This window comes from Nicotiana tomentosiformis, chromosome 3 (assembly GCF_000390325.3).
Source record: "Nicotiana tomentosiformis chromosome 3, ASM39032v3, whole genome shotgun sequence".
Taxonomy (NCBI): domain Eukaryota; kingdom Viridiplantae; phylum Streptophyta; class Magnoliopsida; order Solanales; family Solanaceae; genus Nicotiana; species Nicotiana tomentosiformis.
Window position 1 is genome coordinate 19482242 of NC_090814.1, and position 11512 is coordinate 19493753.

At 35.6% G+C, this 11512-nt stretch overlaps 1 protein-coding gene across 1 annotated transcript; it reads right to left on the reverse strand.

Moving 5' to 3' along the window:
• Positions 1-9394: 9394 nt before the first annotated feature.
• On the reverse strand, positions 9395-11168 carry LOC104089720 (11 kDa late embryogenesis abundant protein-like). The gene is made up of 2 exons (XM_070199396.1): positions 10846-11168; positions 9395-9844 (listed from the first exon to the last, which is right to left on the reverse strand). Exons 1-2 carry the CDS (start codon positions 10945-10947, stop codon positions 9683-9685), a joined length of 264 nt encoding a protein of 87 aa, XP_070055497.1. The 5' UTR covers positions 10948-11168; the 3' UTR covers positions 9395-9682.
• Between the last annotated feature and the right edge of the window lie 344 nt (positions 11169-11512).

The window sequence follows — 11512 nt, forward strand, 5'->3', positions numbered from 1 at the left end:
TCACTATTCTATACTATCCCGGGAAGGCCAACGCGGTGGCTGATTCCTTGAGTAGAAATGTAGAGAGTATAATTTGGCATATCTACTGGCAGTAGAGAGGCCACTAGCCATGGATGTTCAGGACTTGGCCAATTAGTTTGTTAGATTGAATGCTTCGGAGTCTAGTCGCTTCTTGCTTGCGTGGTTTCTCAGTCTTTTTTAAATGAGCGCATCAGAGAGTGTCAATATGACGACACCCATTTGCTTGTTCTTAAGGACACGGTACAGCACGGCGATGCCAAGAAGGTTTCTATTGGAGATGATGGTGTGTTGTGGATGTAGTGTCGTATATGTATGAACAATGTAGATGGGTTACGTGTGTTGATCCTTGAGAAGGCCCACAGTTCGCAATACTCCTTTCATCCGGGTGCCTCTAAGATGTTTCAAGATTTGAGGCAGCACTATTAGTGGATGAGAATGAAGAAAGATATAGTGGAGTATGTGGCTCGGTGCTGAACTATAAGCAAGTGACGTACGAGCATCAGAGGCCGAGCAGTTTGCTTCTAAGACTTAAGATTCCCGAGTGGAAGTGGGAGTGTGTTACCATGGACTTCGTTGTTAGGGTCCCATGGCCTTTGAAGAAATTTTACACAGTATGGGTGATTGTGGATAGGTTGACCAAGTCAGCCTATTTCATTCCGGTGGTGACTACCTATTCTTCAGAGCAACTGGCTGAAATCTATATCTATGAGATTGTTCGTCTCTACGGTGTGCCGATATCTTTTATCTCCGATCGAGACACACAGTTCACATCGCATTTTTGAAGATCTATACAGTATGAGTTAGGCACACGGGTTGAGTTAAGTATAACATTTCATCCTCAGACGGATGGATAGTATGAACGCACCATTCAGATCTTTGAAGATATGCTTTGTGCTTGTGTTATAGATTTCAGGGGTTCTTGGGATCCGTTCTTACCGCTTGTAGAGTTTGCCTACAACAACAACTATTAATCGAGTATTCAAATGGCTCTTTATGAGGCCCTATATGGGAGACGGTGTCGTTCTCCAGTTTGTTGGTTTGAGCCGGGTGAGGCTAGGTCATTGGACACCGATTTGGTTCGAGATGCCTTGGAGAAGGTTAAGTTGATTCAGGATCAACTTCATACAACATAGTCTAGGCAGAAGAGTTATGCTGATTGGAGGGTTCGTGATATAGAATTTATGGTCGGAGATAGGGTTTTTCTAAGGGTTTCACCTATGAAGGGTGTGATGAGGTTTGGGAAGAAGGGGAAGTTGAGTCCTAGGTACATTGGTCCTTCGAGATCCTTGAGAGAGTGGGGGAGGTGGCCTACAAGCTTGCATTGCCACCCAGATTATCGGCAATTCATCTGGTGTTCCATGATTCCATGCTCCTGAATTATTATGGTGATTCGTCCCATGTATTAGACTTCAGCTCAGTCCAATTGGACAAGTATTTGACTATGTTGAAGAGTCGGTGTCTATCTTGGACAGACAGGTCCGGAAGTTGAGATCAAAGAACATTGCTTCAGTGAAGGTTCAATGGACGGGTCATCCAGCCGAGGAGCAACCTGAGAGATTGAACTTGACATGCGGAGTCTTTATCCTCACCTTTTCGTCACTTTAGGTATGTCTCTATGCACGTTCGAGGACGAACGTTTGTTTTAAGAGGGCGAGAATGTAACGATCTGACCAGTCATTTTGTGTATTTGTGACCCGTTTCCCCTTTTGATGCTTCAAACATGTGTAATTTTGGTATTGTGACTTATGGGGTTGATTGGTTTTGTTCCGAGAAGGTTTCGGGTTGATGTAGACCCTTTGGTTCTTGGCTTAGAAGCCTAAGTTAGAAATGTTGACCAAACTTTGACTTTTGTGAAAACGACCCCGTAACGGTATTTTGATGGCTCCGATAGGTTCATATCATGATTTTTAACTTGGGCATTTTCCCGGAATCAAATTTGGAGGTCCGTAGACTGATTTATGTTGTTTTGCCAAAACTTTATAATTTGAAGTTTAGAAGTTTGACAGTAGGTTGACTTGTGGCTATCAGGTTCAGAATTAATTTTGGGACATGGAATAGGTCCATTATGTCATTTAGAACTTGTCTGCAAAATTTGGTGACATTTGGAGTTGATTTTGATAGTATTCGGATCCTTGGTTGCAATTCTAGAAGTTCTTGAACTTTACGTTGAAATTCATACATTTTGGTGTCTGATTCGTAGTTCTAGATGCTATTTTCATTTTTTAATTGCACGAGCGAGTTCGTATGATATTTTTAGACTTGTGTGGATGTTTGGTTTGGAGCCCCGAGAGCTCGGATGAGTTTCGAACGTATTTCAGAAGGATTGGACTGAAAACAGGATTTGTTGGTGTGCTCGTGCTTTGATGTTGCAATTGCAAGCACCAGCATCGCAATTGCAAACATAGCAGGGGGATCTAAGGTGTCGCAAGTGCAATGCCTTGTTCGTAATTGCGAATTCTTGGCTGGGTAGGTGAGTTTGCATTTGCGATGAATATTGTCTCATTTGTGATGGGAAAAGGGTTCGCATTTGTGAACCCATTGTCGCAGTTGCGATATTTTACCTTGGGTTGTCAGTGTCGCAGTTGCGAGAAATTATTCGCAATTGCGAGGGTTCGCAATTGCACCCAGTGTCACAATTGCGACATCTGCAATTGAACAAAATGTTAGAAAGTCGGGATTTCATATTATTTTATCATATTTTAGAATCCTAGGCTCGGTAGGAGGCGATTTGGAGAGGGGATTTTCATCTACAAATATTGGGTAAGTGATTATAATCAATTTCCAACTCTATTTCATGATTATATTTTAGATTTAAGATCAAATTTATGAGAATCGAAGAGGAAAATTGGGGATTTTTGTCAATGTTTTGAAAAATGAAGATTTGAGTTTTGAGAGTCGATTTGTACTCGGATTGAAAACAAAACACATATATAGACTCATGGGATTACGAGTAGTCGAAATCTACCCTTGGACCGAGTTTTGACCAGGCGAGCTCGGGGTTGACTTTTGTTGACTTTTTGGGAAATGTATAAAGATCATAGCTCCATCTATTGTAATTAATTTCTCTTGCATTGTTTGATGTTATTTAGTCATTTTTTGCTAGATTTGAGCCGCGTAGAGGTGAATTTTAGGGGAAAAGCTATATTCGAGGGTTGATTTGGCCTAGTTGAGGCAAGTATCTTGCCTAACTTTGTGTGAGGGAGCTACCCTTTAGGATTTGGGCTGATTGTGCTATTTGTGTTATGTGGAAGATGTGTACCCGAGATGACGAGTATGTACACGGTCTATATATGGTATTTTACCGGTTTAGGTTTTTTAGACTCTTTCTATGCTTTTAATTAAATTATCATAACATGCTACATCTTTCTTTGTTAGGGGTTGATACACATGCAGTGAGATAAGGTGAGCTTGATACGCGTGTTGCTAGTAAGGGAATTACTTGAAGCCACGCGGTAAGATAAGGTGGGCTAAAATGCGTGTAGCTATTTCGGGGAAAACATGATTTTCAAAACTAGATGTAAGGCTCATGCGGTGATATAAGGAAAGCTTGTAATTGAAATTGTGAAATCTGAATACGAAGCGGTACCTCAGTTGTGATTCTTGTTGTACATTCCATGTTGAAAAAGGCTTGTTGGTTGAATAGCTCTTGTTGTTTCTTTATTATTTTACTTGTAACTATCTGTATTTGTCTTCTTGTTGTTTCTCCTTGTATTTACTCCTAGTTGCCTTTACTGCTTAAATTTCTATTGTTAGTTTACATTATTGAACTGTTTACTTGTCATTTACTCCTTCGTTTTGCTTATTTAGATTATGCTATACTCTGTTTAGTTTCTTTTCTCCTAGTAAGTGTCTTGACCCGACCTCGTCACTACTCTACCGAGGTTAGGCTTGATACTTACTGGATACCATTGTGGTGTACTCATACTATACTGCTGCACATTTTTGTGCAAATCCAGGTACATCCGCCCGTGCTGGACTCTAGTGATTGATTAGCTGCTTATGGAAACTTTAAGGTATACCTGCTCAACGTTCGCATGCCTCGAAGTCACCTTCTGCTTTTAGATATTCTACTATTTATTTCTTGTTCATAAAATGTATTGTATTCCGAGACTATTATTACATTCTCATAGAGCTTATGACTTGGTTCCACCAGGTTTAGGGGAATTATTGATAGTTGTACTGTTGAGTTTTATTATGATAGTTTAATGGTTTAACTTGAGATTTTATTATTATTTCCGCTATTTTTCAATGTATGTTAGGCTAACCTAGTCTTAGATATTAGGTGTCAACACGACATCCTAAGGTGAAAAATTAGGGTCATGATTAAATAACGGGGAAATAGGGACCAGGTGCCTCCAAGGGACCAAGCACCGGTCGGTACTAGAAGGTAGCCGCCTATAGAGGGACCTGGTCCCTCTGTCTAAGAGGAGTGTTCTGCTCCTACTTGGGATGAAACTCCTAGATCTATGAGATAGCCCCTGGACAGTGCTAACCTTACCTCATTTGCTCACCCTGATATGAAGTCAGTGTCTGAGGGAGAATCTGGTGATAGTATGACCTTGATAATCTGTCTGTAGCACAGTTCATAGCTACTAGGAGTGGTGGGAAAGGCATAAAATATTCTGTTCCAAAACAAACCACCACTAGGCAGCAGAAGAAGGCTGCACTTAGTAGTGCGCTGAACGAGAATAAGGAGAAGAAGTAGGCTTGTCAAAAGTAGTCTTATTGATGTGGAGGATATGCCTCCAGCAAATGTGGTAGAGGTGGATGACGAGGAGACAGTCCAGGAACTAGCTCCTCTCATCAGGAAAACATCAAAGAAAGCAACTTCTGTGAAACAAAAGAATGTCCCATCTGACAAAGATGATGAAGTTGATGATTAAGAAGATGTGGAGAAGGAGAGGGTAGAAAAGAAGAAGCCTCCCAGAAAGAGGTCGAGTGGCAGTGAGGAACCTAGTTCCTCAAAAAAGGCAAGAGTAGAACTATCTGAGCTTGAGAGAAGAGCAACTTCGAAGAAGTATAAAGTCTTATAGAGGAGAATGTTTGATTCTGGGATTCTTGATCAAGCAGGCATGAGGCAGCTGGTGGAGATTTGTGACTTCCAGAAGTGGACTCATCTTTTTGATATCAAGAGTCCAAAAGTATATAAAGAGGAGGTACGGCACTTTTATGCTGGCATGTTTGTAGTGGAGGGGGGACACAATTTGCTTAAAGATAAATGGGAAGGATTTTATGATGGATGAGGCTCTGCTTAGGTATATTCTTTGGGTGCTTATTGATGGGTTATCAACTGCAGAAGGAACTTGTTCCCCTGGTTTTAAGAAAATCATCAACAAGCCTCGAGTTGTTCAGACGGGATAACGAGTGCACAAGAAGGCACTTCTGCCAGAATACGAATTGTTGTTTGAGTTGGTGTACAAGGTGTTGCTACTTAGGGATGAGAGGGGGTTTATGGCCTTTATAGCGGACCTGGTTCTTCTGGAAGCACTGGACGCTCACTCTTCCATCAATATGCATGGAATTATGATTGAGCATATGAAGAAGGTGGAAGATTTCAAATATGGCAATCATGGTCTCCTCTATGAGTTCCTCCTCACTAAGGTCCTTGAATGATTTGAGGTCCCTTTGAGAAGAGCATCAGTGGGCACTCGCAAGCAAATGTTCACCATGACCACCTTGGAGGAGTGTGAGTCTGTGGACAAGAAGGGAGGTATAGGAAGCAACTCTACTATTTCTCAGCTCATCGATGCTCAAGATACTGCAAATGAAGATATTGAGCGTCTGAAGGCACATAATGCTATTCTTAAGTCTAAGCTTAATCAGTCAAGCAAAGAACCTGGTTCCAGCAATGCTTAGGGTGAAGATATTGCATGCCTGAAAGCTAAAATTACAGAGTTGAGGAACCAAGTGGAGAACCTAACGGAGGAGCTAATCAACGATCAAAGGGCTGCTAATGCTCGTATGGATAGTCTCATCAAGGCCCTTGCTACCTAATCCTTCATGTTCCCCATCCAGTGCCTCATATCCTGCACCTTTGCCAGTTCCTTCTGAATCTTGACCTGTCTTTTGTTGTCCTTCTTTATTTACTATGGTACTCTAGTTTTTGTTTGGATTGTAATATGTGTGTAATTCTGGTACTGCTACTCTGTTTTTCTTCTTTCCTTAATTAATGAGCATCGTTGTCCATTTAATGCAATATTATACTCCTATGTTCTATTTTTAGTCATGTTGTGTGCACACAAGTAGTATGAGTTAATTTGTTGGACTTCTTTTTGTATTTACTTATCTCATTTTTTTAATGATCCCAAAAGGGAGAAGAAAATTGAAAGGGAGGAACCATGTTCTTAGGGGGAATATGGTTGATTCATAGGGAACAATGTGGAGATCTGGTTCTCAGGGGGAATATCAATTCTAAGTTTGTCATCATCAAAAATTTAGTCTTCATAAGTTATGCGTCGTTTGTTTTGATGATTTGACAAACTTCATGAGAGAACCAGATAAGCAACCTAATACAATTAGTTCCCTTGCGTTCATAGTAACTAGTCAGATGTTTGGTTCAATTCTCAATGAAATCAGATAAGGGAAAAACAGAGGGAATAAATAGGGATCAGTTCATCCGGTCACAGTACAAGTCAATTTTACAGTTTTTAAAGATGTTGCACTGTACTCGCAACAGTAAAACAACATTGTTGAAGCGTGCAACGTACGAGACACTCCCTTGCATCATTTTTCATGACCTCGCATATATATTATCAACACGAGACAATGGGTTTCACTTAATACTTGCAAACCTAAAACATTTACTCTCTCAAGTGTGCATTCGCCCTTGTTTTCCCAAGAGCATTGAAGAACAAAGTAGCAACAAAGCAAAGGAGCAGATCCCAACACTAATTATGTCTTGTGTCTTTTGTATTGTTATGTCTTTGTCTTATGTTATTAAAATGTAATTCCTACATATCTTTTCAGAAGCATTCAGTAGGACTTCTTTTAAACCATTATCACTTTGGTTGTTTTGACTAGAGTTAGTTAAGTTTGTTGCTTTCTAATAGAGTTATTGTAAAGAGGCTTACAATAGCATTATTGTAAGGGTTGAGGGATTACAAGTTTAATTCCTAGATTGCAATAGGTTGTAATCTAAAGTTTGCTCAGTTAGTGAAGTATAAATCCTACCAGTGTAGGTCGTATTTTTTAATCCCGTGAGCTTCGAGTTTTTCACGTAAATATCGCTGTGTTCTTTAGTTACTGCAGTTACTGTGGGAACTACTCTATACAGTTTAGTGGATCCTTAGTTTCTATCAATTAATGTTTCTTTACTCCGCAATCAATTACTTGATTAAATTCTAGTTCGAAGAAACTCGTTAATCAATCTCTCCTTTGATTCTCTTCATACAGTCATATTTGCGTTATCCAAGCATTTACAAGTTTGATTAGGGGTGTACATGGACCGGGTTGGTTCGAATTTTATCAAAACAAAACCAAACCAACTATATCAGTTTGGATTGGTTCAGTTTTGTCGGATTTTTCGGGGTTTTCAGGGTTTTTATTACTTAAATATTATTTCAATCTTACTTTGTTAAATTTTTGATAAGTAAATATATGTTTAGTAAAAATTTAAAAAATTGACAAACACATTATCGATTAAAATATTCTTATGGGAGAATTTTCTTAGTAATATATGATAACTATTTTTTTAGTCACCTGATAATAATTTTTCGTTGATGTACACGTTCAAGGTTAACCGAATTTAGTAATTAAACATAAAAATTAATATGATATTTAAATTTTATATATATATATATATATATATATATATATATGTCGGTTTGGTTCTTCTTTTTACTCAATACCAAACCAAATTGAACCAGACCTAGTCGGATTTTTTAATCGATTTATTTTAACTTTTCGATTTTGTGTGGTTTTACGGTTCAATTTGTAGACCCCTAGGTTTGATATTCCTAATAATTCTTTCGTAGTTTGTCTTCTTTAGAATATGTGGCGTAAATTTCACAAATGGTCAAATAACTATGACTTTTTTCACCAAAGTCATATAACTTTGTTTTCTCACACAAAAATCATATAACTATGACTTTTTTTCATCAAAGTCATATAACTATATTTTTTCATACAAAAATCATAGAACTTTTACTAACTCACACAAAAATTATAGTGATCGAAAAATATAATTTTTAGTAGTATTTTCTTATTTTGTGGTTTTTTATTTTTTATTTTTAGTCTAATAAATAATAATCTAATTAAAATAGAAATGACCCAACCCGACATGGCCTACCCAAATATAAATTAAAATAATACTAAAAGTAAATAGTACATCCTTCAAAATATGATACTTCTATTTTTTATTTTTATTTTCAAGATTTTTATTCAAATAGATAACATCTCTATTTCAAATGCTCTCTAATTATAACTTTTATTTCTTTGTTTTTGTCATAATCTCATGCATTCTGAATTAAATTTTTTATGGGGAAGGATTCACTTTTAGAATTATTTTAACTTACATATATGGGTATTGGGTCATGATGGGTAGGGTCATTCCTATTTTAAGAGAAAAATATAAAATTAATCGGCCGGCCAAAGCTAATTGTATTTGCTTGCTAATATATATATATATATATATATATATATATATATATATATTATCAGCTATTATTTTTAGGAGTGGCTAAAAATATACTCATATTTTTTCTATTTTAATTGGGTAATTATTTATTAGACTAAAAATAAAAATAAAAAACGTAAAATAAGAAAATACCGGAAAATTTATTTTCCAACTACTATAATTTTTGTGTGAATTAATGAAAATTTTATGATTTTCGTGTAAGAAAATAAAATTGTATGACTTTGATGAAAAAAATCATAGTTATACGAATTTGGTTAAAAATCATAGTTATAATTTACCCGAATATGTGTCGCGTCAGCGAATGCTTCTTCCCACAAAAAAATCACATCTATGTTTGTAGTTGCTCATCAATTCGTGCTGTTAGACTTTTATTATTTTGTTTCTCTTAAAATTTATAACTACTCACATTGCAATTGGTTGTTATACTCATGACAATTGAACTGCGTTATTATCTGTATTTCAAGCATCTTTTTTGGGGGCTAAAATTTCATGAACAATTTGGTGTCTCTATTACTATAGAAGCATTTTACGATTTAAAAAAATTTCAAAACAAATAATTTTAAACGTGACATAACATATATAATATGTGTAAAAATTTCTCTTTCAAAATAAAACAGAAGTTAAAGTTAAATTATTTTTAAATATAAATATGTTACTCTTTTAAAATGAGCTAATAAAGAAATAATATAACATAAATTAAACGGATTATAAATTAATCGCACGTAGAAAAGAATTATCAAAAACAATCTTTATTTCATTCCAGTACTATGTGCACGACTTAAAATACAATATTACACCCTCATACCACTCTCAAACACACAACATACCCAAAAATATAATTAAAAAAAATTAGGAGGAGAATTATATAGACACACAAGAATAATCCAACGCAAAATTACTACTTAAGTGTGTTGCTAAACAGTAAACACTCGATTCGTTTATTCAGTAAATATATACTCTGTACTTTTCCCCTAGATCTGTAATAGTTTTGAGCCTCAAATCCCAGCTCTTTTGCGCTTTAGCAAATTACTGTGTAGTTTTGGCCTCTGTAGTCTCAGCCACAGCAGCTGGGTTGCTCTTGACTTCAGTTGCTTGCTGGTTTATTGCTGCAGCAGGTTGTTGTTCACTAACGGTCTGTTGCTTAGTTTCTCCAGTCTCTTTCTTCGATTTTGTTGTCAGTTTCTCTACCTGTTCCAACATGCAAATATTAGTTTAAGTTCTATGCACAAATATTATAAATTTTTAATCACTTATTAGATAATTAAAGATAAACTTTTGATAAATAATACTACTCCCTACGCTCCAAAAAAATTGTCCGAAGGTTGAATTGTCATAAAACTTTAATAAATAAGGAAAAACTTTTAAGATATGTGATCTTAAAAAAGACATGATATTTATGTGGTTGTAAAAAATTTAAAATTTGTGGTCTTAAATTTGTTATAACATTTGTGTAGTTATAAACACTTCATATTAAGGACACGTTTGGCCATAGATTTTGCCAAAATAAATTTGGGTTTTATTTGGCAAACACATGTTTGGCCATAGATTTTCCAAATCCCAAAACCAGCTCAATAACTGATTTTGGGCCAAAATATTACTATTACATTATTTAAAAATTACCCCAAACTTTTGTATTTTATAAAAGAGCCCACCATTTATTATTTTGTAACAATATTGATTCGTCTTTTCGGCCATCTGATAGTCTATCATGTAGTTCATTATAAAAATAATAATTTTGTATCAAATTTATTTATATTCAGGACTATGGTTTACGATAATATAATGAATTTTATTGATAATGGTATTGTTGGATATTTGTGATAATTTTTAGAATTTGTGGGTATAAGTCATGTTTCATGTTTTTTCAAAATAAATTTGAAAAATATGTTTTGAAAACTGATGTCCAAACACATTTTCATATTCAAACCAAACTTCACCCAAATCAGATTTTTCAGAACAAATTTGAAAATATATGGTCAAACGCTAGTTAAAAAAATATTAAAAGACGTCAACCTTTTGAAATTTATTAACAAGAAAATAGTGTCAATTTCTTTTTTTAAAGAGAGTAAAATAGTAATAATTAATAATATTTTAAGAAAAACAATAGTAACTAACTTGCTAACACAGTTTAAAAGGGAGATCTGAGAAAATCGAAATAAGAATAGAAAGATTAAAGAGAAGTTACGTACAGCTTCTTGTGCCACGGCCTTTGTTTTCTCCAGCCCTGCCTGAGCAGAAGCTGCAACATTTGCGGCTGTCTCTTTGGATATTATATTGGACAATTGATGCATTGGCTCTGCCTCTGCAAAGGTATAAATAGAAGCTTAACAATGGAAGCTGGTCACTGTCTTCCTTTAAAATGCAACCACGTTGTCCATTGATGAGCTTCCACAATGAGATATATTAAAGGCAGTAGACACGTACGTTTTCCACCTGCAAAGTGAAAAGACAAAGGATTTTCAGGTAAATACATAGTCATGTAGGGATGGAAGTCTAGCATTTCTTCCACGTTAACGGCCTATATAAAATAAATCCACTTTCGGGATACTCAATTTTGGTAGGAATGTGGACAATATTTAATTGCGAGAAGATGAAGTTAAAAGTTGAAAATGAGGATTTAGAAGTTGCAGTTGAATTTTATTTGCAAAAAAGGTCAAAATTTTATGAGATTACTTACTTGAAATATTCTTAGATATATTTTGTTTAATATTTCTTTAGTATTTCAAATATTGAAATTTGATATTTTACAAATATTGATGATCAAATCAATTTAAAAAAACTACATACCAATCTTTTTTCTTTCTTTTCCTTTTTCCTGTTTGTTTCTTTTATGGGAATTGGGTCCCTTAAGGATGA

Coding starts and splice junctions, on each gene's coding strand:
- LOC104089720 (XM_070199396.1), bottom strand. CDS start 10,947: ATGCATCAATTGTCCAATATAATATCCAAAGAGACAGCCGCAAATGTT. Junction 9,845..10,845: donor AGGCCGTGGCACAAGAAGCT/GTACGTAACTTC, acceptor ATGTTGGAACAG/GTAGAGAAACTGACAACAAA.